Source organism: Gallinula chloropus, assembly GCF_964237585.1.
Source record: "Gallinula chloropus genome assembly, chromosome: 2".
NCBI lineage: Eukaryota > Metazoa > Chordata > Aves > Gruiformes > Rallidae > Gallinula > Gallinula chloropus.
In genome coordinates, this window is record NC_140086.1 from 127,466 (window position 1) to 155,029 (window position 27,564).

General features: G+C 64.5%; 2 protein-coding genes across 2 annotated transcripts in view; one reads left to right on the top strand and one right to left on the bottom strand.

The window, feature by feature from the left end:
- The window catches only part of BOP1 (BOP1 ribosomal biogenesis factor), a gene marked incomplete at its 5' end in the record, with an annotated part of 80,358 nt that overhangs the window by 17,201 nt on the left and 35,593 nt on the right, over positions 1–27,564 (bottom strand). The gene's annotated exons all lie outside the window — the stretch shown is intronic.
- On the top strand, positions 690–9,322 carry SCX (scleraxis bHLH transcription factor; the record flags this gene model as incomplete). The annotated part of the gene is made up of 2 exons (XM_084280001.1): positions 690–1,220; positions 9,284–9,322. 2 exons carry the CDS (start codon positions 690–692, stop codon positions 9,320–9,322), a joined length of 570 nt encoding a protein of 189 aa, XP_084136127.1.

Below are 27,564 nucleotides of genomic sequence, written 5' to 3' on the forward strand. Positions count from 1 at the left end.
CCAAGAGCCGTCACCGAAGCTCGCCACTGGTGGGTGAAGCATGGCAAGCACTCCCATCCTGGGGCAGGACCCCCCATCCCGGAGCAGGACCCCCCCTATCCTAGAGTGGGACCCCACATCCTTGGGCTGGCCCCCACATCCTGGAGCGGGGAAACCCCCTCCAGGCCTCCACCGGAGCCCTGAAGGGTTAAATCCCCTGCGGGGATGGAGGGTGAGCTCAGGTAGGCGTGAGCCTCTGTGTTCCCACTTCCAGAGCCCAGGAGCAGGGCTGCTTGCCGGAGCCGGAGCCGGAGGAGGGGCCTGGCTGACCAGTGCTGCTGCTATAAAACTCCCCGCTCCTGCCACACTCAGCGTCTTAAGATGCACACGTGTGGGGAGAGGAAAGCGGCGGCGAGCAGCCCTTAACCCCTTCTGCACACCCAGACCGACACCGAGACACCCTGACCAACACCGTGACCAACACCGGGACACCCAGACCCCCCTTTCCCACCGCGACACCTCCCCGTGACACCAGCCAGGGGCTCCCCGCACCCCAACCCGAGGAAGCAGGATGAGCGCCCGGAGCTGAAAGCAGGAGGAGGTGGTCAGAGCGCGGCGATCGGTCGGTCCCCAAGGCGGCTTCGGCTTCCCCCCTCCTCCGACGCCCTCCCAAGCCCGGTGAGGAGCCCCCCGCGTCGCCGTGCCAAACCATGTCCTTCGCCATGCTGCGCTCGGCCCCCAGCCGCTACCTGTACCCCGAGATCAACATGTTGTCTGAGGATGAGGAGAACGGGAGCGAGAGCTCCGGCTCGGACGAGAAGCCGTATCACCTCGACGCCGCCGACGGTTACGGCCTCAAGGCCAACAAGCGCCGGAGTGGCAAGAAACCCAACCGGCTCAACAGGGAGCCCCGGCAGCGTCACACGGCCAACGCGCGGGAGCGCGACCGCACCAACAGCGTCAACACCGCCTTCACCGCCCTCCGCACGCTCATCCCCACCGAGCCGGCCGACAGGAAGCTCTCCAAGATCGAGACCTTGAGACTGGCCTCCAGCTACATCTCCCACCTGGGGAACGTGCTGCTGGTGGGGGAGGCGTGCGGGGACGGGCAGCCCTGCCACACCACCCCGGCTTTCTACCACCACGGCGGCGGCGGCGGCGGGAGCCCCCCCCCGCGCGACACCGAGAACTCCCAGCCCAAACAGATCTGCACTTTCTGCCTCAGCAACCAGAGGAAGCTGGTGAGTGGCCGCTCGGCGCCGTCCCCGGTGGGCTTTCGGTGTGAGTGGGTGAGGGGGCGGGGGGGGATGCACCAGACCTCCATGCGTTCCCCTGCCACGGTGGGGAGAGAGAGGAGGGGGTTGGCGAGCGCCGGGACGCCGGTTACGGCTCCGTTGGGTGGGTGCGAGCTGAGGGTTGGGAGAGACGGAGCAGCTCCGGCGCCCGAAACGCCGGCGTGGAGAAGACGGTGCCTCCCGTGAGCGCGTCTGGATTTGCTGCCCAAACAACCCCCCCCCTCGTCCCCCGGCCCCGGCAGCCGCCGTGGAATTTCGCACACAGTCGCCAAAAGGGACGGGGAGAAGGGGAAAACCCTCTCCTGGGTCATAGGAGCTGGCATTTGGGGATGTAAGAGCCTGGAATGAGTCCACATGTCCCCTCTGGCACCGTCCTGGTGGCAAACGGAGTGGCGAGAGCAGGTTGGGGGCAGCCGGGGCTCCCGGCAGCCCCAAAGCCGGCAGTGGCACCGTGCGGGCTCCTCGTGCCCAGCCTGGCGTTCCAGGGAGCTGTGGTAGGACAGGGATGTAGGGGAAGCCTCATCCATTGCCAAAGCACGGAGGGTCCCCTCAAGCAGCCCCGAGGACCCCCCGGGAGCAGCACCGGTGTGAGCAGGAGCTGTAACACCCTGAGGGTCTGGTTTGCCGGGCGCTCCCGGCTCTTGACCCCGTCCCCAGTCTTTAGGGCAGCGCTCTGGTCTCCGGCATCTCTGGCAGAGGTTGTTTCCGTGCCTGCCCGGCACCGGCACGGGCCAACCCAGCTCTGTGGAGACACCAGGAGCTGGTTGCATGAGTCGGAGGCGCTAAGCAGCCACCATCCCGGCACGGTGCTGCCTGTCCTGGCCGATCTCCGGCGATGCCGGCAAACCAAACCCCCCATCCCCATCCCCGGGAGTGGCAGGCACGGTGGATGGCACAGCGCTCCAGCCCTCCTCAGGGCTCTCGTGGCACACGCAGCCACGGTGGCACACGCAGCCACGGTGGCACGGGGAGGAGGAGGAGGAGGAGGTGGCTGTCGCCAGCCTCAAGCCCTGCGCGGTGCGGATACAGAGGTGTCAGGATGGCAGCCGGAGCCAGGAGCACCGCGGTTCCCCCCCGGAGTAACCGAAGAGGGAGAAGTCTTTGTGAGGGACCCTTTAAGGTGAAACCGGTCACCAACTCCGGTAGCTCGAGCGTCTCGGAGCAGGAAACCCCTGAACCCCTCGCGGGTCCCGTCTGGGTCACGAGAGGAGGCAGCGGCTCCGGAATGACCCCGGGATTCTTCGTATCCAGTGGGATTTACACCACCAGACCTCCAGTGGTGGAGGCACAGGGCAGCGGAGCCCTGAGTGCCGGCACCGAGCGCGGCTCCGTGAGCACCCACCAGTCAGGGGCGAGGGATGCGGCCGGCCGGCTGCGGCACGCCACTCCAACCAGTGCCGGCTCAGTCTGAACAGGGAAGCTGCACTGGGGAAGCTCCTTCAGGGATCAACTGGAAAACTCCCCTGTCTCCCAGTTCCCAGCCGGCTCTGGAATTCCCTGTAGCAGCTCCAAAGGTCAAGTGTCTCCGTCTCTTTCGTTGTCGCTTCGGCATCGATTCCAGTCAATCCCTATTGATCCTTCGGCACCGATTCCCATCAATCCCAACTGCTGCTTCCTCATCCATTCCCATCAATCCCTATCGATTCTTCGGCACCGATTCCCATCAATCCCTATTGATCCTTTGACATGGATCCCCATCAATCCCTATCAATCCTTCGGCATCGATTCCCATCAATCCCAATTGCTCCTTCTCCATCTATCCCTATTGATCCTTTGACATCAATCCCCATCAATCCCTATCCCTGCTTCCTCATCCATTCCCATCAATCCCTATCGATTCTTCCTCATCCATCCCCATCAATCCCCATCGCTCCTTCGGCATCGATCCCCATGAATCCCGCTGCTGCTTCCTCCTCCATTCCCATCACTCCCCATCACCGCTGTGCCATCAGTTCCCAGCGTGGTGTCCCGGGCAGGAGCAAACCCCAGGATGGGGACGGCTGTGCCGAGGGACATGGAAGGGACAATGTGTGGGACAACCCCTTCCCACCCCCCTTCCTGCGGCTCTTCCGGATGAAGCTCCCACCATCCGACCCTCGGCGGCTGTCGGAGGGGTCGGGGGCCTTTGGAGATTCGCTGGGTCGGGGTCCCGCTGGGAAGAGGAGCTGGGAACGGACCCCGGCTGAGCTCACGCTCGCTCGGTACTGGTGGTTTTACATCCAGAGGATGGGCTGGCTTTCCCTGGCACGGCGTTCCCCAAACGTGGGGAGGGAAGGAGCAGCCTCCTCCGGAGCTGCCGGCGCAGCCGGGACCTCACAGCCTCTCTGACATCGGGTGAAAGGGACCCAGCTGGTCACCAGCTCCATGCACCCTCCTGTGCCACGGCTCCATCCCGGCACCTCGGAGCCACTATGCCTCTTCTCTCCCGGCCAGGAAGGGCTGCTCCGTCACCACGCCTCATGGCTCAACCATAACGACGTCCTTAGGCCAACGTGGCACCAGCTCTGTCCCTCTCTGGCTTCCCAGGGATCTCCTTTCCACAGTGTCCCGGCACTGGCTCTGTCCCTCTCCAGCTCTCCAGGGATCTCCCTCTCTGGCTTCCCAGGGATCTCCTTTCTGTGGTGTCCCGGCACCAGCTCTGTCCCTCTCCAGGTCTCCAGGGATCTCCTTTTCGTGGTGTCCCGGCACCGGCTCTGTCCCACTCTGGCTTCCCAGGGATCTCCTTTCCACAGTGTCCCGGCACCGGCTCTGTCCCTCTCCAGCTCCCCAGGGATCTCCTTTCCACAGTGTCCTGGCACCAGCTCTGTCCCTCTCCAGCTCTACAGGGATCTCCTTTCCGTGGTGTCCCGGCACCAGCTCCGTCCCTCTCTGGCTTTCCAGGGATACCCTTTCCACAGTGTCCCAGCACCGTGTATCCCCAACCAATTCGGTGCCAGACATGCCGTGAGAGCAGCACCTTCTCCATCCCAAAAAGCCCAGGAGCCGCAGCACCTGCCCAGCTCCCAGCCCCTCCACAGCCTCTGTCTGTGCCGGACACACCGTCGCTGTGTCGGGCCGGGAGAGGCGGCACCCGACCCGCGACTTGGGAGCCGGGGAAGCTGATGTCACCCTTCCCTTCGTTAAACACCCACCAGGTGCCAGAGGGGCAGGAGACGGCACCAGAGCTGCCGGGGAAGGGGCTCTGTGCCGCAAGGAGGGATGCCCGGGGTTGCCGGCTGCTCCGGCACGCCAAGGGATGGCCGAGGAGGGCAGGGAACACTCTAGAACCCTTCCCTGGGGTTGTTGGCTGCTCTGGCACACCGACGGGTGGCCAAGAAGGGCAGGGAACACTCTAGAACCCTTCACTAGCCCATTTTCTGCCGCGCCATGCGCCGGCGGCACAAGGGGCTCACTCGGATCCGCGCGGCGTGACTCAGCCTCACGTCCCCGGCGTCCCGGCGCCTCAACCCAGGGGTTTTCCCGGATCGGGCTGAACCCAACACCGTCCTTCCGGAAAGTTCCTTCTTGGAAATGACTCATCCGTAACGGTCCGGTGGCTGCTCCAGCTTGGCCCAGTCCTCCCAGTTTGAGGGAAGGGGACACTGGAGTGGTACAAGTATCATGTGTGGGCAGGCGGCGGCGATGGAAGGCACGGTCCCTGGTGTCCCTATTCCCAGAGCGCCAGGAGAGGGGGTCCAGGGTGACCCCCCATCCTGGGCTGCAGCCCCTCGATAGGGGCTGGAGAAGAAGCCTTCTCCCTGGGGCAGCGTGTCGGCCCCCCCACCAGCCCGCCCAGGGTGGCTGGGGCCCCCGCCGAGGGTGCGGCACGGCGGTACGACACCCCCCGCCACCCTCAGGCATCCTGGCGATGAGCAGACACCGGAGGGGTGGGATGGAGGGGGGGACACTGTGCACCCTGTCCCACCCCGTGCCGAGGAACTGGAGGGGGATGGGGAGGGGACCAGTGACCGACAGCTGTGCCAAGGCACCAGGGCAGCTCCAGGTACCCTTCCAGGGGAGGAGGAGCCCTGAGGACAGACAGAAGACCCTCGAGGACCGAGGGAAGACCCCGGAGGACAGAGGGGAGATCTCAGAGTACAGAGGACTGCAGAGGACAGACCCCCAAGGACAGACAGAAGACCCCTGAGGATAGAGAGGAGATCTCAGAGGACAGACCCCCGAGGACAGACAGAAGACCCCTGAGGACAGAGCCACGTTCCTGGCGGAGATAAACCAGAGGGCACGGGGCTGGGGAGGACCCCGGGCAGCAGCCAGCAGCAGGAGGAAGGAGACGAGGAAGGAGAGGAAGGAGAGGAGGAAGGAGGAGGAAGGAGAGGAGGAGTGAGATGATGGGTTGACTGAACCTGCCACCCGCTGCTTCCCTGCACCCCTGGTCCCATTGCGGCCGTGGCACCGCGGCCGGCAGCCACGTCTCCCGCGGCACACGTCCAGCTCCAGGCTGGCTGCAGCTGAGGCCGCGGGCAGGAAGGGCTGAGCCGGTCGGCTCACCCGGTGCTCTGTGTGCTCTCCCTGCCTCTGGCACTGCCCAGTGCCGACGGGTCCATGGAGGTGATCGGAGCTGAGGGGCAGCCAGAGCCATCCCACCCTCGGAGCAGCCACAGCTCCAGTGTGGGCACTGGGTGACTGGAGCTGTGGGGTAGCCAGAGCCATCCCACCCTCGGAGCAGCCACGGGCTCCAGAGCGGGCACGGGGTGATCAGAGCTGTGGGGTAGCCAGAGCCATCCCACCCTCGGAGCAGCCACAGCTCCAGAGCGGGCACAGGGAGACCGGAGCTGTGGGGTAGCCAGAGCCATCCCACCCTTGGTGCAGTCACACGGGCACGGGTGAGGCTACACCGGGGCAGCTCCAGGATTCAGCATCCCCGGCGCCGTGGCCGAGCCACCCTGCCCTGGCTCCAGGCAGAGCAAGGAGGAGATCTGGGGAGCTCCATGTCCCCATCTCAAGGCCCTTATGAGTGGGAGTCCTGCTGCCACCAGGCTTGGTGACCCCCACTCACAAGGGCCTTGTGATGGGGACACGGAACTCTGCCAGCAGCACCAGAGCTTGGCTCTGCCCACAGCTTTCAGTGGGTCTGGGCAGGAGCGACCGCGCCGGGGAGCAAAGAGGCTCCACATACACCCCCCAAAAACCCCACCAAGCCTGGGCTTGGTGGCAGCATGACCCCCACTCACAAGGGCCTTGTGATGGGGACACGGAGCTCTGCCAGCAGCACCAGAGCCTGGCTCTGCCCACAGCTTTCAGTGGGTCTGGGCAGGAGCGACAGCGCCAGGGAGCAAAGAGGCTCCACAAACACCCCCAAAACCCCACCAAGCCTTGGTGGCAGCATGACCCCCACTCTTAAGTGCCTTGAGATGGGGACATGGAGCTCAGCCAGCGCTGCCGGAGCCTGGCTCTGCCCACAGCTTTCAGTGGGTCTGGGCAGGAGCGACCGCGCCGGGGAGCAAAGAGGCTCCACATACACCCCCCAAAAACCCCACCAAGCCTGGGCTTGGTGACAGCATGACCCCCACTCACAAGGGCCTTGAGATGGGGAGATGGAGCTCAGCCAGCGCTGCCAGAGCCTGGCTCTGCCCACAGCTTTCAGTGGGGCTGTGCAGGGGCGACTGCGCCGGGGAGCGAAAAGGCTCCACATACACCCCCTAAAAACCCCACCAAGCCTGGGCTTGGTGGCAGCATGACCCCCACTCACAAAGGCCTTGAGATGGGGACATGGAGCTCAGCCAGCAGCACCAGAGCCTGGCTCTGCCCACAGCTTTCAGTGGGGCTGGGCAGGAGCGACTGCGCCGGGGAGCGAAGAGGCTCCACAAACACCCCCAAAACCCCACCAAGCCTTGGTGGCAGCGTGACCCCCACTCACAAGAGCCTTGAGATGGGGAGATGGAGCTCAGCCAGCGCTGCCGGAGCCTGGCTCTGCCCACAGCTTTCAGTGGGTCTGGGCAGGAGCGACCGCGCCGGGGAGCAAAGAGGCTCCACATACACCCCCCAAAAACCCCACCAAGCCTGGGCTTGGTGGCAGCATGACCCCCACTCCTACGGGCCTTGAGATGGGGACATGGAGCTCAGCCAGTGCTGCCGGAGCCTGGCTCTGCCCACAGCTTTCAGTGGGTCTGTGCAGGAGCAACTGCGCCGGGGAGCAAAGAGGCTCCACAAACACCCCCTAAAAACCCCACCAGCAGCCAAGAACCGTGTGCCCCAGCCCCACACCATCCCCCCCAGCTCCCCCCCACGGTATCTGGGAGATGTGCCGGCTCTGCAGCCCCTGTAATTTACTGTTGCTGCTGCACTTGGTGGCAGCGGAAAGGCAAGGTGATAGGGGAAAAAATATGAGGCGGGATTTTCCGAATCCCCATTTCCTCTCCAGACAGCGCAGCAGCTCCTGGGGCCCGAACATCTGGGAAATTTAATTTTCCCCGTTCCTGAACTCCCCTTCCCCTCCCCAACCCCCCTTCCCCAACCCCCCTTCTCCACCTCCCCCCCCCCCCCGCCAACAAAGGAAGAGTCAGAGCCGCACGTGCAGCCGGTGTGGGGGGAGGTTGTGCCGCGGTGAGTCCCGCCGGCTGGAGCGGTGGGAGAGGGGTGCTGAGGGCACTGTGCAACCCCCCTCCCTGTCCCCCGCCCCCACCCCGGTGATGGGGGGGAAGGAGGGGTGGGTGTCCCAGCTGGGTAAGGCCAGGTGGCTGAGAAGCGCGGTGGTGGGGTGGTGAGAGGAGCCAGCTCTGCCGGAGCACGCCGGGCCCGGCACTGCTGGCGATGGGGGTGCTGGTGGCGGTGCTGGTGGTGGTATTAGTGATGGTGGTGCCAGTGGTGCTGGGGGTGCTGGTGGTGGCGGTACTAGTGCTGGTGGTCCTGGCAGTGCTGGTGCTGCTGGTTCTGGCAGCACTGGTGCTGCTGGTACTGGTGGTCCTGGCAGTGCTGGTGCTGGTGGTACTGGTGGTGCTGATGCTGGTGCTGGTGCTACTGGCAGTGCTGGTGCTGCTGGTTCTGGCAGCACTGGTGCTGCTGGTACTGGTGGTCCTGGCAGCGCTGGTGCTGCTGGTTCTGGCAGCACTGGTGCTGCTGGTGCTACTGGCAGTATTCGTGGTGCTGGTTCTGGCAGCACTGATGCTGCTGGTTCTGGCAGCACTGGTGCTGCTGGTGCTGGTGCTACTGGCAGTGCTGGTGCTGCTGGTTCTGGCAGCGCTGGTGCTGCTGGTACTGGTGGTCCTGGCAGCGCTGGTGCTGCTGGTTCTGGCAGCGCTGGTGCTGCTGGTGCTACTGGCAGTATTCGTGGTGCTGGTTCTGGCAGCGCTGGTGCTGCTGGTTCTGGCAGCGCTGGTGCTGCTGGTACTGGTGGTCCTGGCAGCGCTGGTGCTGCTGGTTCTGGCAGCGCTGGTGCTTCTGGTGCTGGTGTTACTGGCAGTACTCGTGCTGCTGGTTCTGGCAGTGGTCTCCTGGCAGTGCTGGTGGTGCCAGTGCTGGTGGTGCTGGTGGTACTGGTGCCAGGGGGCTTTTCTGGTGCCCAGGGCAAAAAGCCTGGCTGGCAGCCTGGCTGTGACCGTGGGGCTGACCAGGAGGGCTCTGCCATGGCACCAGCCAGACATGCCAGTGACAACCGCGGCTGGAGGTGCCGGTTGTCACCGCGGCTGGTGACCAGAGGGATGGGGACGACGGACTCGTGACCCCAAGGTCTCGGCAGAGCACATGGAGCTGCTGCCCTCTGCGGCACAGGGAGCGGTTGGGTGAGGGACCCGGCACGGGCATGGCACGGTGTGGGAGCACCGGGCATCCCGAGAAGCGCGGCGAGGCGGTGGAGGCGGGGGGAGTCCCCAGGGTGCAGACACCTGGGGACCCCCAGAGTGACAGAGAGGGATGAGGATGAGGAAGATGGAGTCCCCCAGGGAAAGCTGCCGTGGGCGTCTCTGGCTGAGCCCCAGCGCGGGGAGCAGCGAGCGGCGAACGGAGCTGGAGGAGTCGCGGTGCCGGCACCGGGTGCGGTGTTTTAACCAGGCCTTTCTCCTCCTTCTCCACAGAGTAAAGACCGGGACAGGAAGACGGCGATCCGGAGCTAGACGGTGGTCGGGAAGGACACCGCGGAGCAGCGGAAGGAGGAAGGATGGAGAAGCCCCCTACTCCCCCCCCCAAAAAACTGCAGCCACGGACACTCCTGCCTTCACCCCGCTGCCGGGGGAGCAGCACGGCGTCACCACGAAGGACCTGGCCCGGAGCCGGGCATCCTCCCGGCTCAGCTCGGAGGGGTGATGGAGACGGGGTGGTGAACACGGAGCGGGGACGGTGGTGGGATGTTGTGTCTCCATGACGGCGACGTGGCCGCCGCTGCCTGGTGGGAACTGCACCACGAGCTCCGGGACTCCATGGAAGGGGGATCCTTATCCCGGTGTCGGCAGACGCCGCGTACGGCCGGTTCCAGGGGAGAGCCGGTGCTTGGACGTGCCCTGTGGCAGCGCTGGTGTGGTGAATCCCCCTGCTCCCTCCTCTGTGCCCTTCCAGCTTCGCGCTGCTCCATCCCCCCAGAACTGGGTGCCTGTGCCGCGCCGTGCCACGCCGTGCCACGCCGTGCTGCGCCGTGCCATGCCAGGCTGTACCGCGCCGTGCCGCGCTGCGCCGCGCTGTCCAGTTAATCAATACATGCTGGTGTTTCATGTCATGGATGTGGTACCATAAAGCCCGAGCACCGTGTGGAATTCAAACCGGATGCGGCTCCGACGCGGTTCCGACACGGTTGCGGAGCTGCCTTCCTTCCCCAGCCCCCCCACGACACTCCCTCACCCCCAAAACACCTCTGGTCTCAACCCCCAACCCACGTTAGGCACCGTCTGGTGAGTGAGTGGCGCAGCTCTGCTCCCCCGGCACAGGGCACAGCCCCCTCTGGCCCCGGCACGGGGGTTTTGGGGGGTTAGGGAGGGGGTGGGCAACCCCCTCTCCTGGCAGGGTGGCCTGAGCCGAGCGCTCGTCCCCGCACACCAAGTTGGGTCGCGGTGTGAGCCAGAGTTTGCTGGGGAGGTCAGTCACCCCAGGGATGCTGCAGCAGTTCGGCGCTCGCCGGCGCTCCCCCGGGCTCCAGGACTGCAGGGGCTGCGGGACAAGGGAACGCTCCTTCTGGCCCCGAACCAGCCCCAAACCAGCTCTGAACCAGGTCTGAACCAGCCCCAAACCAGCTCCAAACTGGGTCTGAACCGGGTCCAAACCAGCCCCAAACCGGCCCCAAGCCGGGTCTGAACCGGCTCCGAACCAGCCCCAAACTGGCTCCAAACCCAGGTCTGAACCGGCTCCGAACTGGGTTCAAACCGGCCCCAAACTGGCTCCAAACTGGCCCCAAACCAGCTCCAAACCAGCCCTGAACTGGCCCCAAACCGGCTATGAACCGGCTCTGAACTGGGTCCAAACCAGCCCCAAACTGGCTCCAAACCAGATCTGAACTGGCTCCGAACCGGGTTCAAACCAGCTCCAAACCGGCCCCAAACTGGCTCTGAACTGGGTCTGAACCAGCCCCAAACCAGGTCCAAAATGGGTTCAAACCATCTCCAAACCGGCCCCAAACCGGCTCCAAACCAGCTCCGAACCAACCCCAAACCAGGTCTGAACCAGCCCCAAACCAGCCCCAAACCGAGTCCAAACAAGCCCCAAGCTGGACCCAAACTGGCTCCACACCGGGTCTGAACCAGCTCTGAAACAGCCCCAAACCAGATCCGAACCAGGTCTGAACCAGCCCTGAACCGGCCCCAAACCAGATCTGAACCAGGTCTGAACCGGCCCCAAACTGGCTCTGAACCAGAGCGATGTTTCCCCTCGAGCTCTCGGCTCAGCGCTCGGCTCCCGGCACAGCCACCTGCCACGGCTCTGGATCCCAATGGGGTTCGGTGAGTCCCGGCGCCCAAGGGTTGCCCCAAGCTTTGCCGGAGACACCAGCAACTCTCTTGTCCGCAGGACAGGGGGTGCCGGTCACCCTGACCCCACAGCGCGGGTGCCCTGTAGCCGGGTGCTCCTCGGGGACACCCAAGGGTGCTCAGCTCAGTGGGGCTGGGGGAAGGTCAGAGGGGGGTGATGGGGCACAGGGGTGCTCAGTGGGGCTGGGGGAGGGTGAGGGGGGGTGATGGGGCGCAGGGGTGCCCAGCAGAACTGGGGGAAGGTGAGAGGGGGGTGATGGGGGGTGCAGGGGCGCTCAGTGGGGCTGGGGGAAGGTAAGAGGGGGGTGACTGGGCACAGGGGCGCTCAGTGGGGCTGGGGGAAGGTAAGAGGGGGGTGACGGGGCACAGGGGTGCCCAGCAGAACTGGGGGAAGGTCAGAGGGGGGTGATGGGGCACAGGGGTGCTCAGTGGGGCTGGGGGAGGGTGAGAGGTGGGTGATGGGGCAACAGGGGTGCTCAGCAGGGCTAGGAGAAGGTCAGAGGGGGGTGATGGGGCGCAGGGGTGCTCAGTGGGGCTGGGAGAAGGTGAGAGGGGGGTGATGGGGCACAGGGGTGCTCAGTGGGGCTGGGGGAGGGTGAGAGGGGGGTGATGGGGGCACAGGGGTGCTCAGTGGGGCTGGGGGAGGGTGAGAGGGGGGTGATGGGGCACAGGGGTGCTCAGTGGGGCTGGGGGAAGGTCAGAGGGGGGTGATGGGGCACAGGGGTGCTCAGTGGGGCTGGGGGAAGGTCAGAGGGGGGTGATGGGGTCCCGGGGTGCTCAGTGCCGGGACGCCGGAGCGCTGGCTCGGTGTCGGCTGGGAAACACAGATCTCTGCCCCTGGTGAGCCGCGGGCTGCGGGAGCTGGGGCAGGGGGGGGTCCCTTCCTGCTCCACACGGGGCTCGGATGCTCCGACGTTGGCAGCAGCTCGTGCCAGGGCAGCTCGGCATCGCTCCCCTGGCACCAACGGAGCCGGAAGGGGCCCCGAGCGCGGTGCTGATGGTTTGATACAGCCATAAGGCTTGGGAAACCCTCCACCTTATGGAGAAGGGATTATTTTTCCCTCTCTCTTCCCTTTTTGGTCAATCTGAGTGGTTTTGAAGCCAGGGAATGAGGTTTGGAAAGTCTCCCTGCCTCCTGGAGGCACAGGAGAGCGGTGAGGGATCCCACCGGAGTCTTTCCGAATCCGGCAACGCTCAGCACCGGAATGATGCTCTGGCAGTTCCCAGGGATGATGCCAACTTGTCCCCCTGGCAGCGGCCGCGCTGGGACGGTGGATCACAGAATCAGAACCACAGACCCCCAGAGTCACCAGGCTGGGGGTGAACACCCAGTCCAACCGTCCCTGTCCTCTGCTGACCCCATCCCTGAGCACCTCATCTCCCCTCTGTTAAACACCCCAGGGGGTGACTCAGCCCCTCCCTGGGCAGCCTGTGCCACAGCCCCACAGCTCTGCCAGGGAAGAACTTTGCCCTCCCAGCTGAGCTGACCCTGCCCTGGGGCAGCTTGAGCCCATTGCCCCTCGTCCCATCTCCTGGCCCCTGGCTGCAGAGACCATCGCCCACCTCTCTGCACCCTCCTGGCAGGGCAGGGGAGGTGGGGAGAAGGTCTCCCCTCAGCCTCCTCTTCTCCAGGCTCAACACCCCCAGCTCCCTCAGCTGCTCCTCACAGGATTTGCCCCCCAGCCCCTTCCCCAGCCTGGTTGCCCTTCTCTGCACTCGCTCCAGGACCCATCGGTGCTCAAGCACATAAAACCACGGTGAAGCGGAGCGGGTGCTGAACGCCACCGGTGATCCGTGCGGTCACCGCGACAGCCAGAGCGTCCAAACCCAAGGGAAGCCGCCGAGCCGCCGGCCAGCACCACCATGGGGGTGTCGGATCCCGAGCCAAATAAACCCCCCGGAGCGGCGGGTCCAGGACCGGCAGAATCCCAACCCCACGTCTCCTCTGGTTAATCCAGCAAAGGGCTGGGGGAGGGGCTGTGCCCGCCCGGGCTGGCGCTGCCAGGGCTGCCAGAGCCGGGGCCGTGTGTCCCCCACTCCTCAGCCACACCCCCACGCTGCTGGGATGCTGTATGGGGCCGATATGGGACTGGGTGCCCTGTAGAGTGGGTGCTGATAAGGGACCAGGTGCCCTGCGGCGCAGGTGCCAATACAGGACCGGGTGCCAATACGGGACCAGGTGCCAATACGGGACCAGGTGCCCTGCAGCGCGGGTGCCAATACGGGACCGGGTGCCAATACGGGACCAGGTGCCAATACGGGACCAGGTGCCCTGCAGCGCGGGTGCCAATACGGGACCAGGTGCCAATATGGGACCGGGTGCCCCATGGCGCGGGTGCCAATACGGGACCTGTGCCGATTCAGGACTGGGTGCCCTGCAGTCTGGGTGCTGATATGGGACCGGGTGCTGATACAGAACCAGGTGCCCTGTGGAGCAGGTGCTGATATGGGACCCGGTGGCACGGGTGCCAATACGGGACCCGGTGCCCTGCGGTGTGGGTGCCAATAGGGGACCGGGTGCTGATATAGAACCGGGTGTCCTACAGTGAGGGTGCCGATACGGGACTGGGTGCTGATACAGAACCGGGTGCCCTGTGGAGCAGGTGCTGATATGGGACCCGGTGGCACGGGTGCCAATACGGGACCGGGTGCCCTGTGGCGCGGGTGCCAATACGGGACCCGTGCTGATATAGAACCGGGAGTCCTACAGTGAGGGTGCTGATACGGGACCGGGTGCTGATACAGAACCGGGAGCCCTGTGGAGCAGGTGCTGATATGGGACCGGGTGCCCGGCGGCATTGGTGCCAATACAGAGCCAGGTGCCCTGCGACGCGGGTGCCAATATGGGACTGGTGCCGATACAGGACCGGGTGCCCTGCAGTGTGGGTGCCGATATGGGACCGGGTGCTGATACAGGACCGGGTGGGTGCCCTGCAGTGAGGGTGCTGATACGGGACCGGGTGCCGATACAGGACTGGGTGCCGATACGGAACTGGGTGCCGATACGGGACCGGGTGCCAATACAGGACCGGGTGCTGATATGGGACCGGTGCTGATACGGGACCAGGTGCCAATACAGGACCGGGTGCCAATACGGGACCGGGTGCCGATATGGGACCGGGTGCCGATACAAGACCGGGTGCTGATACAGGACCGGGTGCCGATACGGGACCGGGTGCCAATATGGGACTGGATGCCGATACAGAACTGGGTGCCGATATGGGACCGGGTGCTGATACAGGACTGGGTGCTGATACAGGACCGGGTGCCGATATGGGACCGGGTGCTGATACGGGACTGGGTGCCGATACGGGACCGGGTGCCGATACAGGACCGGGTGCTGATACGGGACCGGGTGCCGATACAGGACTGGGTGCTGATATGGGACCGGGTGCCGATACGGGACTGGGGTGCTGATACGGGACCGGGTGCTGATACGGGACCGGGTGCTGATACAGGACTGGGTGCCGATATGGGACCAGGTGCCGATACAGGACCAGGTGCCCTGCAGCACAGTCAGTCACCGGATGCCCGCGGCTCTCCTGGTTTCCAGCACGCAGTGGAGCTCTGGAGGAGCAAGTGGGGGACCCTTCACCCATCCACAGTTCCCAAGGGCTGGGTGCTGGGTGGCTCCTCTCCAAGCCAGGTCAGCACCTCACTCTGGGATGGGTTCACGGCATCGGGCCTGTGGGTGTCCTGGAATTTGGGGATGGGGAGCTGGAACCCCAGCTCTGAGCCAGGATGCCGCCTTCCCATGCCCAGCTCTACTGGTGTGAGCTGGGTGGGATGGGGTCCGTCCGTCCGTCTGTCTGTCAGCCCCTTCGGAAGGGTCCGGCAGCCACGGCAGCACAAAGCCCAGCCCGGATGAGCCCCCCCCCCTCATAACTACCTGTCCCCAGGCTGGGGGAACGAGCTGTGGCGCTCAGCACATGATCCATCACAAGGTGCTCCGGCGCCCGGCCCCGCTTAGCACCTGCGGGGCCGCCAGGAAACACGTGTGACCCCGGCCTGGCTCCGCAGCCCTTTCTTCCCTGATTTAGTTGCTGTGAGCTCTGTGCCCCCCTCCTCCTCCTCCTCCTCCTCCTCCTCCTCCTCCCCCTCGCTGCGCTCCGCTGCCCGCCCTCCTCGCCAAATGTTTGCCAGCTGGGACCCCCGCCCGGGCAGGTGCCTCCCAGACCCCCCCTCAGAGCGGGACCAGAGCAGCCGGCATTTCGGAGCCGGTGTTTCAGAGCCAGGGTTTCAGAGCCAGGATCCCCCCCTTTTTCCCCCCTTCCCATCACCCTGACCCCAATCCCCATCGGTTCGGTGGTGGTGGGGTCCCCACAGGTGCCTCCCAGACCCCCCCTCCCAACGTAGGACCAGAGCAGCCAGCATTTTGGAACCAGGATCCCCCCCTTCTCCCCCCTTCCCATCGCCCTGATCCCAAATCCCCATCAGTTTGGCAGTGGTGGGGTCCCCTTTGCCGTCCCTCCTCGCCGAACACTTGCCAGCTGGGACCCCCACCCGGGGCAGGTGCCTCCCAGACTCCCCCCCCATCAGAGCAGGACTGGAGCAGCCAGCATTTTGGAGCCAGAATCCCCAATTCTCCCCCATTCCCATCACCCTGACCTCAATCCCCATCAGTTCGGAGGTGGTGGGGTCTCCTTCCCCCCCCTCCTCACCAAACACTTGCCAGCTGGGACCCCCACCCGGGACAGGTGCCTCCCAGACCCCCCCTCCCAGAGCAGAACCAGAGCAGCCAGCATTTCAGAGCCAGAATCCCCCCTTCTCCCCCCTTCCCATCGCCCTGACCCTGATCCCCATCAGCCCGGCGGTGACAGGGTCCCCTCCAGCAGCCTCCGTGCCCCTCTCCCCCCAGCCCCCCCTCACCACCCCCCTCCCAAAGCAGCTGGGTTTCCGAGACCCAGGTCTTTGGAGCAGCCAAGGTTTCGGAGCCAGGATCCCCCTTTTTCCCCCTTCCCATCACCCTGACCCCACATCCCCATCAGTTCAGCAGTGGTGGGGTCCCCTTTGCTCCCCCTCCTTGCTGAATGCTTGTCAGCTGGGACCCCCACCTGGGGCAGGTGTCTCCCAGACCCCCCCCATCAGAGCAGGACCCCAGCAGCCACGGTTTCGGAGCCAGGATCCCCCTTCTTCCCCCTTCCCATCGCCCTGACCCCAAATCCCCATCAGTTTGGCAGTGGCAGGGTCCCCTTTCCCCCCTCCTCACCAAACACTTGCCAGCTGGGACCCCCACCCGGGACAGGTGCCTCCCAGACCCCCCCTCCCAGAGCAGAACCAGAGCAGCCAGCATTTCGGAGCCAGAATCCCCCCTTCTCCCCCCTTCCCATCGCCCTGACCCTGATCCCCATTGGTTTGGAGGTGGCAGGGTCCCCACCAGCGTGTCCCTTTGCCCCCCCTCCTTGCTGAACGCTTGTCAGCTGGGACCCCCACCCGGGGCAGGTGCCTCCCAGACCCCCCCTCCCAGAGCAGGACCGCAGCAACTGGTGTTTCAGAGCCAGGATCCCCCCCTTTTCCCCCTTCCCATCACCCTGACCTCAATCCCCATCAGTTCAGAGGTGGTGGGGTCCCCTTTCCCCCCCCTCCTCTCCAAACACTTGCCAGCTGGGACCCCCACCCGGGGCAGGTGCCTCCCAGACCCCCCCTCCCAAAGCAGAACCAGAGCAGCCAGCATTTCAGAGCCAGAATCCCCCCTTCTCCCCCCTTCCCATCACCCTGACCCTGATCCCCATCAGCCCGGCGGTGACAGGGTCCCCTCCAGCAGCCTCCGTGCCCCTCTCCCCCCAGCCCCCCCTCACCACCCCCTCCCAAAGCAGCTGGGTTTCCGAGACCCAGGTCTTTGGAGCCTGGGGTTTCAGAGCCAGGATCCCCCTTTCTCCCCATTCCCATCACATTGACCCTGGTCCCCATCAGTTTGGCAGTGGCAGGGTCCCCTTTCCCCCCCTCCTCACCAAACACTTGCCAGCTGGGACCCCCACCCAGGGCAGGTGCCTCCCAGACCCCCCCCATCAGAGCAGGACCGGAGCAACCAGGGTTTCGGAGCCAGGATCCCCCTTCTCCCCCCTTCCCATCGCCCTGACCTCAATCCCCATCGGTTCAGAGGTGGTGGGGTCCCCTTTCCCCCCCTCCTCACCAAACACTTGCCAGCTGGGACCCCCACCCAGGACAGGTGCCTCCCAGCCCCCCCCTCCCAAAGCAGGACCAGAGCAGCCAGCATTTCAGAGCCAGAATCCCCCCTTCTCCCCCCTTCCCATCACCCTGACCCTGATCCCCATCAGCCCGGCGGTGACAGGGTCCCCTCCAGCAGCCTCCGTGCCCCTCTCCCCCCAGCCCCCCCTCACCACCCCCTCCCAAAGCAGCTGGGTTTCCGAGACCCAGGTCTTTAGAGCCTGGGGTTTCAGAGCCAGGATCCCCCTTTCTCCCCATTCCCATCACATTGACCCTGATCCCCATCAGTTTGGCAGTGGCAGGGTCCCCTTTCCCCCCCTCCTCACCAAACACTTGCCAGCTGGGACCCCCACCCGGGGCAGGTGTCTCCCAGACCCCCCCTCCCAGAGCAGGACCGCAGCAACTGATGTTTCAGAGCCAGGATCCCCCCCTTTTCCCCCTTCCCATCACCCTGACCCCACATCCCCATCAGTTCAGCAGTGGTGGGGTCCCCTTTGCTCCCCCTCCTTGCTGAATGCTTGTCAGCTGGGACCCCCACCTGGGGCAGGTGTCTCCCAGACCCCCCCCATCAGAGCAGGACCGCAGCAGCCAGGGTTTCAGAGCCAGGATCCCCCACTTTTCCCCCCTTCCCATCGCCCTGACCCCAAATCCCCATCAGTTTGGCAGTGGCAGGGTCCCCTTTCCCCCCCTCCTCACCAAACACTTGCCAGCTGGGACCCCCAGCCAGGGCAGGTGCCTCCCAGACCCCCCCTCCCAGAGCAGAACCAGAGCAGCCAGCATTTCAGAGCCAGAATCCCCCCTTCTCCCCCCTTCCCATCACCCTGACCCTGATCCCCATCGGTTTGGAGGTGGCGGGGTCCCCACCAGTGTGTTCCTTTCCCCCCCTCCTCACCAAACACTTGCCAGCTGGGACCCCCACCCGGGACAGGTGCCTCCCAGATCCCCCCTCCCAGAGCAGGACCGGAGCAACCAGGGTTTCGGAGCCAGGATCCCCCTTTTTCCCCCTTCCCATCACCCTGACCCCACATCCCCATCAGTTCAGCAGTGGTGGGGTCCCCTTTGCTCCCCCTCCTTGCTGAATGCTTGTCAGCTGGGACCCCCAGCAAAGGCAGGTGCCTCCCAGACCCCCCCCATCAGAGCAGGACCGCAGCAGCCAGGGTTTCGGAGCCAGAATCCCCCCTTCTCCCCCCTTCCCATCGCCCTGACCCTGATCCCCATCAGCCCGGCGGTGACAGGGTCCCCTCCAGCAGCCTCTGTGCCCCTCTCCCCCCAGCCCCCCCTCACCACCCCCTCCCAAAGCAGCTGGGTTTCCGAGACCCAGGTCTTTGGAGCCTGGGGTTTCAGAGCCAGGATCCCCCTTTCTCCCCATTCCCATCACATTGACCCTGATCCCCATCAGTTTGGCAGTGGCAGGGTCCCCTTTCCCCCCCTCCTCACCAAACACTTGCCAGCTGGGACCCCCAGCCAGGGCAGGTGCCTCCCAGACCCCCCCTCCCAGAGCAGGACCGGAGCAGCCAGGGTTTCGGAGCCAGGATCCCCCTTTTTTCCCCCCTTCCCATCGAACTGACCCCAAATCCCCATCAGTATGGCAGTGGTGGGGTCCCCACCAGCGTGCCCCTTTGCCCCCTCTCCTCGCCAAACACTTGCCAGCTGGGACCCCCCAGCCAGGGCAGGTGCCTCCCAGACCCCCCTCCCTGGAGGAGGACCAGAGCAGCTGGGGTTTTGGAGCCAGGATCCCCCTTTTCCCCTCTTCCCATCGACCTGACCCTGATCCCCATTGGTTTGGCGGTGGTGGGGTCCACACAGGTGCCTCCCAGACCCCCCCTCCCAAAGTAGGACCGGAGCAGCCAGCATTTCGGAACCAGGATCCCCCCCTTCTCCCCACTTCCTATCTCCCTGACCCGAAATCCCCATCAGTTTGGCAGTGGTGGGGTCCCCTTTGCCCTCCCTCCTCACCAAACACTTGCCAGTTGGGACCCCCAGCAAAGGCAGGTGCCTCCCAGACATCCCCCCATCAGAGCAGGACCGCAGCAGCCAGAGTTTCGGAGCCAGGATCCCCCTTCTTCCCCCCTTCCCATCGCCCTGACCCCAAATCCCCATCAGTTTGGCAGTGGCAGGATCCCCTTTCCCCCCCTCCTCACCAAACACTTGCCAGCTGGGACCCCCACCCGGGACAGGTGCCTCCCAGCCCCCCCCCTCCCAAAGCAGGACCAGAGCAGCCAGCATTTCAGAGCCAGAATCCCCCCTTCTCCCCCTTCCCATCGCCCTGACCCTGATCCCCATCAGCCCGGCGGTGACAGGGTCCCCTCCAGCAGCCTCCGTGCCCCTCTCCCCCCAGCCCCCCCTCACCGCCCCCTCCCCAGGCAGCTGGGTTTCCGAGACCCAGGTCTTTGGAGCCTGGGTTTTCAGAGCCAGGATCCCCCTTTTTCCCCCTTCCCATCACATTGACCCCACATCCCCATCAGTTCAGAGGTGGCAGGGTCCCCTTTCCCCCCCCTCCTCACCAAACACTTGCCAGCTGGGACCCCCACCCGGGACAGGTGTCTCCCAGACCCCCCCTCCCAGAGCAGGACCGCAGCAACTGGTGTTTCAGAGCCAGGATCCCCCTTTTTCCCCCTTCCCATCACCCTGACCCCACATCCCCATCAGTTCAGCAGTGGTGGGGTCCCCTTTGCTCCCCCTCCTTGCTGAACGCTTGTCAGCTGGGACCCCCAGCAAAGGCAGGTGCCTCCCAGACCCCCCCCCATCAGAGCAGGCCCGCAGCAGCCAGGGTTTCGGAGCCAGGATCCCCCTTTTTCCCCTTTCCCATTGCCCTGACCCCAAATCCCCATCAGTTTGGCAGTGGCAGGGTCCCCTTTCCCCCCTCCTCACCAAACACTTGCCAGCTGGGACCCCCACCCGGGACAGGTGCCTCCCAGACCCCCCCTCCCAGAGCAGGACCAGGGCAGCCAGCATTTTGGACCCAGAATCCCCCCTTCTCCCCCCTTCCCATCGCCCTGACCCTGATCCCCATCAGCCCGGCGGTGACAGGGTCCCCTCCAGCAGCCTCCGTGCCCCTCTCCCCCCAGCCCCCCCTCACCACCCCCTCCCCAAGCAGCTGGGTTTCTGAGACCCAGGTCTTTGGAGCCTGGGGTTTCAGAGCCAGGATCCCCCTTTCTCCCCATTCCCATCACCTTGACCCTGATCCCCATCAGTTTGGCAGTGGCAGGATCCCCTTTCCCCCCCTCCTCACCAAACACTTGCCAGCTGGGACCCCCAGCCAGGGCAGGTGCCTCCCAGACCCCCCTTCCCAGAGCAGAACCGGAGCAACGAGGGTTTCGGAGCCAGGATCCCCCTTTTTCCCCCTTCCCATCACCCTGACCCCACATCCCCATCAGTTCAGCAGTGGTGGGGTCCCCTTTGCTCCCCCTCCTTGCTGAATGCTTGTCAGCTGGGACCCCCAGCAAAGGCAGGTGCCTCCCAGACCCCCCCCCCATCAGAGCAGGACCGCAGCAGCCAGGGTTTCGGAGCCAGGATCCCCTCCTTTTCCCCCCTTCCCATCACCCTGACCTCAATCCCCATCAGTTCAGAGGTGGTGGGGTCCCCTTTCACCCCCCTCCTCACCAAACACTTGCCAGCTGGGACCCCCAGCCAGGGCAGGTGCCTCCCAGACCCCCCTTCCCAAAGCAGGACCAGAGCAGCCAGCATTTCGGAGCCAGAATCCCCCCTTCTCCCCCCTTCCCATCACCCTGACCTCAATCCCCATCGGTTCAGAGGTGGTGGGGTCCCCTTTCGCCCCCCTCCTCACCAAACACTTGCCAGCTGGGACCCCCAGCCAGGGCAGGTGCCTCCCAGACCCCCCCTCCCAAAGCAGAACCAGAGCAGCCAGCATTTCGGAGCCAGAATCCCCCCTTCTCCCCCTTCCCATCGCCCTGACCCTGATCCCCATCAGCCCGGCGGTGACAGGGTCCCCTCCAGCAGCCTCCGTGCCCCTCTCCCCCCAGCCCCCCCTCACCACCCCCTCCCAAAGCAGCTGGGTTTCCGAGACCCAGGTCTTTGGAGCCTGGAGTTTCAGAGCCAGGATCCCCCTTTCTCCCCATTCCCATCACATTGACCCTGATCCCCATCAGTTTGGCAGTGGCAGGGTCCCCTTTCCCCCCCCTCCTCACCAAACACTTGCCAGCTGGGACCCCCAGCCAGGGCAGGTGCCTCCCAGACCCCCCCCATCAGAGCAGGACCGCAGCAGCCAGGGTTTCGGAGCCAGGATCCCCCTTTTTCCCCCTTCCCATCGCCCTGACCCTGATCCCCATCAGTTTGGAGGTGGCGGGGTCCCCACCAGCGTGTCCCTTTGCCCCCCCTCCTTGCTGAACGCTTGTCAGATGGGACCCCCAACAAAGGCAGGTGCCTCCCAGACCCCCCCTCCCAGAGCAGGACTGCAGCAACTGGTGTTTCAGAGCCAGGATCCCCCACTTTTCCCCCTTCCCATCACCCTTACCCCAAATCCCCATCAGTTCAGAGGTGGTGGGGTCCCCTTTCCCCCCCTCCTCACCAAACACTTGCCAGCTGGGACAGGTGCCTCCCAGACCCCCCCTCCCAAAGCAGGACCGGAGCAGCCAGCATTTCGGAGCCAGAATCCCCCCTTCTCCCCCCTTCCCATCGCCCTGACCCTGATCCCCATCAGCCCGGCGGTGACAGGGTCCCCTCCAGCAGCCTCCGTGCCCCTCTCCCCCCAGCCCCCCCCTCACCACCCCCCTCCCAAAGCAGCTCCAGCTGTCAGCAGCTCAATGGGAAGTGCAGGTACGCCGCTGGCTCCCTGCCCGTCTCCCCTGTGTCTGTCTGGGGAAAGAGGAAGCCAGTCCACCTCTGGAATCCTTCACTCTCTCCTCGTTGGCGCTCCCCCCGCGGGTCCCCCGGGGATTTGGGGGGTCAGCCCCTCTCTCCCGGTCTCTCTTTCTTCCCCAGCCCCTCTCACATTACAATGCAGGCAGTGTTCTCCCCGAATCCCCGGCCGCGCGTTAATCCTGCTCCGCTGTCTCCCAGCTCCCAGCCGCTTTCCTGTGCCTCCTCCTGGCTTCCCAGCCTCTTTCATGGAGGGGGGGGGGGGAATGGAGCGCGGCAGCTCCGGTCGGGATGGGGAGAGGGGATGAGGGAGATGGGGATGGGGAGAGGGAGATGGGGATGGGGAGAGGGGATGAGGGAGATGGGGATGGGGAGATCAGGATGGGGAGAGGGGATGAGGGATGGGGAGAGGGGATGAGGGAGATGGGGATGGGGAGATCAGGATGGGGAAAGGGGATGAGGGAGATGGGGATGGGGATGGGGAGATCAGGATGGGGAGAGGGGATGAGGGAGATGGGGATGGGGAGAGGGAGATCAGGATGGGGAGAGGGGATGAGGGAGATGGGGATGGGGAGATCAGGATGGGGAGAGGGGATGAGGGAGATGGGGATGGGGAGAGGGAGATCAGGATGGGGAGAGGGGATGAGGGAGATGGGGATGGGGAGATCAGGATGGGGAGAGGGGATGAGGGATGGGGAGAGGGGATGAGGGATGGGGAGAGGGGATGAGGGAGATGGGGATGGGGAGATCAGGATGGGGAGAGGGGATGAGGGAGATGGGGATGGGGAGAGGGGGATGAGGGATGGGGAGAGGGGCTGAGGGAGATGGGGATGGGGAGAGGGAGATCAGGATGGGTGAGAGGGGATGAGGGATGGGGAGAGGGGATGAGGGAGATGGGGATGGGAAGCGGAGCTGAGGGAGATGGGGATGGGAAGATCAGGATGGGGAGAGGGGATGAGGGAGATGGGGACGGGGAGAGGGAGATCAGGATGGGGAGAGGGGCTGAGGGATGGGGAGAGGGCTGAGGGAGATGGGACGGGGAGAGGGAGATCAGGATGGGGAGAGGGGATGAGGGAGATGGGGATGGGAAGCGGGGCTGAGGGAGATGGGGATGGGAAGATCAGGATGGGGAGAGGGGATGAGGGAGATGGGGATGGGGAGAGGGAGATCAGGATGGGGAGAGGGGCTGAGGGAGATGGGGACGGGGAGAGGGAGATCAGGATGGGGAGAGGGGATGAGGGAGATGGGGATGGGAAGCGGGGCTGAGGGAGATGGGGATGGGGAGATCAGGATGGGGAGAGGGGATGAGGGAGATGGGGATGGGGAGATCAGGATGGGGAGAGGGGATGAGGGATGGGGAGAGGGGATGAGGGAGATGGGGATGGGGAGAGGGAGATCAGGATGGGGAGAGGGGATGAGGGATGGGGAGAGGGGATGAGGGAGATGGGGATGGGGAGAGGGGATGAGGGAGATGGGGATGGGGAGAGGGAGATCAGGATGGGGAGAGGGGATGAGGGAGATGGGGATGGGAAGATCAGGATGAGGAGAGGGGATGAGAGATGGGGAGAGGGGGTGAGGGAGATCAGGATGGGGAGAGGGGCTGGGGAGAGTGGCTGAGGGAGATGGGGACGGGGAGAGGGAGATCAGGATGGGGAGAAGGGATGAGGGAGATGGGGAGAGGAAGATCAGGATGAGGAGAGGGGATGAGAGATGGGGAGAGGGAGATCAGGATGGGGAGAGGGGCTGAGGGATGGGGAGAGGGGATGAGGGATGGGGAGAGGGGATGAGAGAGATGGGGATGGGGAGAGGGCTGAGGGAGATGAGGATGGGGAGAGGGAGATCAGGATGGGGAGAGGGGATGAGGGAGATGGGGATGGGGAGAGGGAGATCAGGATGGGGAGAGGGGATGAGGGATGGGGAGAGGGGATGAGGGAGATGGGGATGGGGAGAGGGAGATGGGGATGGGGAGAGGGAGATGGGGATGGGGAGAGGGGGATGAGGGAGATGGGGATGGGGAGATCAGGATGGGGAGAGAGGATGAGGGAGATGGGGACGGGGAGAGGGAGATCAGGATGGGGAGAGGGGCTGAGGGAGATGGGGATGGGGAGAGGGAGATCAGGATGGGGAGATGGAGATCAAGATGGGGAGAGGGGCTGAGGGATGGGGAGAGGGAGATCAGGATGGGGAGAGAGGATGAGGGAGATGGGGATGGGGAGAGGGGGATGGGGAGAGGGAGATGGGGATGGGGAGAGGGGGATGAGGGAGATGGGGATGGGGAGATCAGGATGGGGAGAGAGGATGAGGGAGATGGGGACGGGGAGAGGGAGATCAGGATGGGGAGATGGAGATCAAGATGGGGAGAGGGGCTGAGGGATGGGGAGAGGGGCTGAGGGAGATGGGGATGGGAAGAGGGAGATCAGGATGGGGAGAGGGGCTGAGGGAGATGGGGATGGGGAGAGGGGATGAGGGAGATGGGGATGGGAAGATCAGGATGGGGAGAGGGGCTGAGGGAGATGGGGATGGGGAGAGGGAGATCAAGATGGGGAGAGGGGCTGAGGGAGATGGGGACGGGGAGAGGGAGATCAGGATGGGGAGAGGGAGATCAGGATGGGGAGAGGGGATGAGGGATGGGGAGAGGGGATGAGGGAGATGGGGATGGGAAGCGGGGCTGAGGGAGATGGGGATGGGGAGAGGGAGATCAGGATGGGGAGAGGGGATGAGGGAGATGGGGATGGGGAGAGGGGCTGAGGGAGATGGGGACGGGGATGGGGAGATCAGGATGGGGAGAGGGGATGTGGGAGATGGGGATGGGGAGAGGGAGATCAGGATGGGGAGAGGGGCTGGGGAGAGTGGCTGAGGGAGATGGGGACGGGGAGAGGGAGATCAGGATGGGGAGAAGGGATGAGGGAGATGGGGAGAGGAAGATCAGGATGAGGAGAGGGGATGAGAGATGGGGAGAGGGGGTGAGGGAGATCAGGATGGGGAGAGGGGCTGAGGGATGGGGAGAGGGGATGAGAGAGATAGGGATGGGGAGAGGGCTGAGGGAGATGAGGATGGGGAGAGGGGATGAGGGAGATGGGGATGGGGAGAGGGCTGAGGGAGATGAGGATGGGGAGAGGGAGATGAGGATGGGGAGAGGGGATGAGGGAGATGGGGATGGGGAGAGGGCTGAGGGAGATGAGGATGGGGAGAGGGAGATCAGGATGGGGAGAGGGGATGAGGGATGGGGAGAGGGGATGAGGGAGATGGGGATGGGAAGCGGGGCTGAGGGGGATGGGGAGATCAGGATGCGGAGAGGGGATGAGGGGGATGGGGAGAGGGAGATCAGGATGGGGAGAGGGGATGACGGATGGGGAGAGGGGATGAGGGAGATGGGGATGGGGAGAGGGAGATGGGGATGGGGAGAGGGGCTGAGGGAGATGGGGATGGGGAGAGGGAGATCAGGATGGGGAGAGGGGCTGAGGGATGGGGAGAGGGGCTGAGGGAGATGGGGATGGGGAGAGGGAGATCAGGATGGGAAGAGGGAGATCAGGATGGGAAGAGGGGCTGAGGGAAGGGGAGAGGGGCTGAGGGAGATCGCATGGGGAGAGGGGAATCAGGATCAGGGAGAAGGGATGAAGGATCAAGAGTGAATGAGAGAGATGGGAATGGGGAGAGGGGATGAGGGAGATCAGGATGGGGAGAAGGGATAAGGGATGAGAAGAGGGGGTGAGGGAGATGGGGATGGGGAGAGGGGATGAGGGAGCCCCCCCCCTTGTCCCTGCCTGCCTCAGTTTCCCTCTAGCACACCAGACCAGCTCTGCTCCAAGGGCTGGGGAGGGGACACAGGGCTTTGAGGTTCAGGGACACCCAAACCCCCCAGGTCACCCATCACCCCCATCTGCCTCAGTTTCCCTCTAGCACACCAGGCCAGCTCTGTTTCAAGGGCTGGAGAGGGGACACAGGACATGGGGGGGACACCTGAAACTTCCTCTGTGACCCAGTGTCCTCATCTGCCTCAGTTTCCCCTTAGAACACCAGGCTGGCTCTGCTCTCAGGGCTGGGGAGGGAATGTGTGCCTGGGATGGGATGGGAAGGGAAGGGAAGGGAAGGGAAGGGAAGGGAAGGGAAGGGAAGGGAAGGGAAGGGAAGGGAAGGGAAGGGAAGGGAAGGGAAGGGAAGGGAAGGGAAGAGATGGAGAAAGGGAAGGGAAAAGGGATGGGGAAGGGGAAAGGAAAGGGGAAAAGAAAAGGGGAAGGGAAGGGGAAAGGGAAAGGGGAAGGGGAAAGGAAAGGGAAAGGGGAAGGGAAAGGGGAAGGGAAAGGGGAAGGGAAAGGGAAAGGGGAAGGGGAAGGGAAAGGGAAAGGGAAAGGGAAAGGGAAAGGGAAAGGGAAAGGGAAAGGGAGGGGAAAGGGAAAGGGAAAGGGAAAGGGAAAGGGAAAGGGAAAGGGAAAGGGAAAGGGGAAAGGGAAAGGGAAAGGGAAAGGGAAAGGGAAAGGGGGAAAGGAAGGGGAAGGGAAGGGGAAGGGGAAAGGGAAAGGGAAAGGGAAAGGGAAAGGGAAAGGGAAAGGGAAAGGGAAAGGGAAAGGGAAAGGGAAAGGGAAAGGGAAAGGGAAGGGGAAGGGGAAGGGGAAAGGGAAGGGGAAAGGGAAGGGGAAAGGGAAGGGGAAAGGGAAAGGGAAAGGGAAGGGGAAGGGGAAAGGGGAAAAGGGAAGGGGAAGGGAAAGGGCGGGATCCCCTCTCCTTCCCTCCTTCCCTCCCTTCCCAGCTCGGCTCTTTCCCTGCTCGTTTCCTGCCCACAACAGCAGAAGTTTTTCCCCTTCTCCAGCTCCAAGATTCCTGGAGTTTTGGCTCTGGCAAAGCCCCCCCCACCCCACCCCCCCCCAAATCCACTGTTAATTTTGGCACCAGCCCCTTCACTCCGCTCCTGCTCCGAGTTTTCCATTCCCAAAACCTCTGGGAGCTGTTCCCAAGGGGAAAGAGGAGGAGGAGGAGGAGGAAGGGGGGGTCCCAGGGCACTCTGCCCTCTCCCAGTATGAACCAGGGACTGGGAGGACCTGGCACAGCCCAGTGAAAGCTGGGAAGCTGCTCCCAAGGGGAAAGAGGAGGAGGAGGAGGAAGGGGGGGTCCCAGGGCACTCTGCCCTCTCCCAGTATGAACTAGGGACTGGGAGGACTGGTTGCTGCTGCCAGCACAGCCAAGTGAAATCCAGGGAGCTGCTCCCAAGGGGAAAGAGGAGGAGGAGGAGGAGGAAGGGGGGTCCCAGGGCACTCTGCCCTCTCCCAGTATGAACCAGGGACTGGGAGGACCCGTCGCTGCCGCCGGCACAGCCAAGTGAAATCCAGAGACCCCCCCCATCGCTCACCAGTCCCCACCCTGTCCCAGACTGGTGTTTACTGGCACGTTCCTGGCAGAGCTGGGGAAGGACTTGGAGAGGCCCC